Below are 3,220 nucleotides of genomic sequence, written 5' to 3'. Positions count from 1 at the left end.
TCACATGCCTGTGTGTCCTCGCCCTGCCCAGAGCACCGCCACCCGCCACCCACTCGGTCCAGGACCCAGGGCCACTGTGTGGGGGCCGAGTTCTGCTGCTAGGGAATCCACGGCCCTGGGGGTGGAGGCAGCTTCATCAGGGCCTAGCTTGGTGCCCAGTCACCCTCAGGGGTGGCCTTGGGGCTGGCACAGCCCAAGAGAAAGACACCTCCCCCGTCCCCACGCAAGCAGCCCTCAGACAGAAGGTGGCCATCTGGAGGTGTGACATGAGGAGGGCAGTAGTTCACTAAGGGGAGCTGGTATCGGCCATTTGTGTGGCCCCCAGAAGGCTGTCCGGAGAGCAGACAGTCAGAATGGCTGGAGGATGGGTGGCTGAGATTTGTTTGTTCCCTGATCAGATGAGAGTGGATGGGAGGGAATCTGGGAGGGAGATGCTGAGGAGTGGGGGGCTCCTTATGTTTGGGGGGTGGGGGCTCTGGGAAGTTTGCTCCAGATGCCTGCCCACCCCCTTCCCTGCACCCTGGGCTCTGTCCGGGGCATGATGGGTGCCACTGTGATCACTCTCCTCCTTCCCCACACAAATGTGAGTCCCTGTACCAGGTGCCTGTCAGGTGGGGTGTGTGGGATCGGGGTGTAGGTGTCACATAAGCCAAGAACATTCCACAGTGGTCTGGGACGGTGGTGAGTCAGATTCCCAGCCAGAGGGGCTGGTGGTGTGGAGGGGCCTGACAGGTGGTAGGTAGCACCTGTAAGGTGGGAGGTGGGCAGGTGTGGACACAGGCACAGGAAGGACCCACTGGTGGTATCAGGTGAGTTGTGAGGAGAGCCCCCACGTTCTCTCTGGGTCACATAGTGGATAGCTGTTGGACTAAGGTTCCCAACACCCAGGAGATCCACACCTGGGGTCCTGTGCCTGCCTGATTTCACACGGAGGCTGTCTCAAGAGAGGAGGTCAGAAGTCACCAAAGCAGGGGCCACAGGGCGAGGTAAGCGCAGGACCACAGCTGCTTAGGAGGAATGGAGGCACTGATGAGTACACAGACCCACATCCAGGCCCTCAGTGACCAGGGAGGCCCTGCTGGCTGCCCCTGCTGCCTGGCTGGTGAGGACCAGGTGGCCCTTGGGTCGGCTGTAGGCAGAGCCTGTTTTACAAAGAAAAAAGCTCTCAACTTGCATCAGTTCTGAGACACTACTGCCAACGCGGGGCGGGGGCGGAGGCAGCAGTGACCCCCCTGCTGCCGGTCAGGCTAGGGCTCCAGGGCCTGCGGCTGAACAACACACAGGTTTGTCAGTAAGAATAATAACACAGCTTTTATTGGGAGTTGGGGGTCTCGGGTGCCCTGTCAGATTATCAGAACATTAAAAATGGACTCAACATAAAATAATCCTGCAGACCCCTCTAGGACAGCATGGCCTGGCTCTGCCCTTCCCAACAGGTGCACCCCCCCCCACCCCACCTGGCATCGCCGAAGCCAGTCTCTGCACCCCCTGTGCCCCTATCCTGCACGCCCATGGCCAGCCCCTGCCAGGTGCCCCAACTGCCCACCAGGCCGTGAGGGTCTTATTTTAAGGCAGTCAAATTTTGCAGCCTGGCTCAAGGCCGGCTCCCAGGGCCACTGGGCAGCTAAGACCCTGTCTGGCCAGTCCAGCTCCAGACCCACATTTGTCCCCAGAGCCAGGGAGACCCTTCGTTGTGGCTGGACACAAAAGTGCAAACACGTGGCTCTTTCCTGCGTTTGTTAAAAAAAAATAATAATCAGTAAAAACTGAGGCTTAGAGCCTGTGACGTCCATGCCCGTCGTGGCCCTCAGTCCTCACGGTGTCTTGGGGCTCTGGCCCCTGGCTCCCGCCGGCAGAGCGCACATCTGAGGCCTTATTGCTGTGCGCGGAGCTGGACTCACTGGACTCGAGGCCCACGTGGGGTCAGGCAGGAGAGACGCAAGCTGGGCTGTCCAACTGGTTCCAACTGCCAGCTTTACCAATGCAGCATTTATTTTAAAATAAAATTAAATTAAATTAAAAAAGACAAATTGCATCACCAGGTAGTTTTCTCGATTAAGGGCGCGCCACGGCTGGGCGGCAGCAGCATCACACGGGGCCGTTCAAGGTGGCTCCTGCAGGTGGTGGTGCGTCCATCTTCCTGCAGGAAGACGAGCGGGGGGTTAGAGCCCTTGGTCCCAAGGGTCCCGTCCGGTCCCCTTCCCCCAGCCTGACCGGCTCACCTGTCTTTTGTCGCTGTCCCCAGGATGGCTGCTGTGCAAGTGGATGGGGCTGCAGTGGTGACGGCCGCTACGGGCCCTGTTGGAACCGCCCCGCTCAACACAGGAGCGACTGGCAGGGTAGCTGGGGCGGGACTGGCCTTGCCCGGCGCCGTGGTGGCCGCCACAGCAGCCTCAGGGGGGACAGCCACAGCTGGGGTGAAGGTTGCTTCTGCAGGTGCAGGGGAGGTGGGGTCTGACAGCGTGCTGGCGGTGCACTCAGCCCTGTACGGCAGACACAGGCTCCAGTTACCTGGGCTCTAGGTTCCAGTGTGGTTCTGCGCCCCCCCCCCCCCCCCCCCCCCACGTTCCACAAACACCAGAGATCACCTGCCTGTCCACCGAGACCTCAGGCCTTCCAGGTAGTGCTTGCCCTGAGCTGGTCTCTCTCCAGACAGCTCCCCACCCCCACCCCCCACCCTGGTATGCAACATGCTCCCCTCAATACTTCCAGCGACCCTCACTAACTCTGCACCACACCCAGCCCACTTAAGAGAGCCCACGGGGGGCGCCTGGGTGGCTCAGTCGGCTGAGCGTCTGACTTCGGCTCAGGTCATGATCTCGCAGTTTGGGAGTTCGAGCCCCACGTCGGGCTCTGTGCGGACAGCTCAGAGTCTGGAGCCTACTTCAGATTCTGTGTCTCCGCCTCTCTCTACCCCTCCCCTGCTCACTCTGTCTCTCTCTCAATAATAAATAAATGTGAGAAATTTTTTTAAAAAGGCAGCCCATGGGCCATGTGCCCAGAAATGGTCCCTCCTGTAACTGGGAAGGTCAAGAACCAGTGGCCTCAGGACACCAGCCCCAGTGCCGGGCTCTGGTCTTCACAGCCCTTCTTGCTGCAGCCCAGGAGAGCGAGCCCATGGCTCCTCCATTCAGCCCACACCTGCCCAGTGCTTGCTTCAATTACATATAAGGTCAGCTCCAACCGTACAAGGACCCCTGGGAGCCAGTGAGGGTGGGGG

General features: G+C 60.0%; 1 protein-coding gene across 6 annotated transcripts in view; it reads right to left on the bottom strand.

Moving 5' to 3' along the window:
* Positions 1 to 1,284: 1,284 nt before the first annotated feature.
* PPP6R2 (protein phosphatase 6 regulatory subunit 2) overlaps positions 1,285 to 3,220 on the bottom strand; it is an 84,502-nt gene continuing 82,566 nt past the window's right edge. For all 6 annotated transcript variants that reach the window (XM_047066645.1, XM_047066647.1, XM_047066646.1 and 3 more), the window contains 2 exons: positions 2,223 to 2,483; positions 1,285 to 2,140 (listed from right to left, as the gene is read on the bottom strand). In XM_047066645.1, coding sequence (XP_046922601.1) covers positions 2,089 to 2,140; positions 2,223 to 2,483 — 313 coding nt within the window. In that variant the 3' untranslated portion in view covers positions 1,285 to 2,088. The remainder of the gene's footprint in view (positions 2,141 to 2,222; positions 2,484 to 3,220) is intronic.

This window comes from Lynx rufus, unplaced genomic scaffold, assembly GCF_022079265.1.
Source record: "Lynx rufus isolate CCGP_SWC_20201006 ecotype Redwood Valley unplaced genomic scaffold, mLynRuf1.p SCAF_7, whole genome shotgun sequence".
Lineage (NCBI taxonomy): Eukaryota > Metazoa > Chordata > Mammalia > Carnivora > Felidae > Lynx > Lynx rufus.
This window is presented reverse-complemented; position numbering and strand designations above follow the sequence as displayed.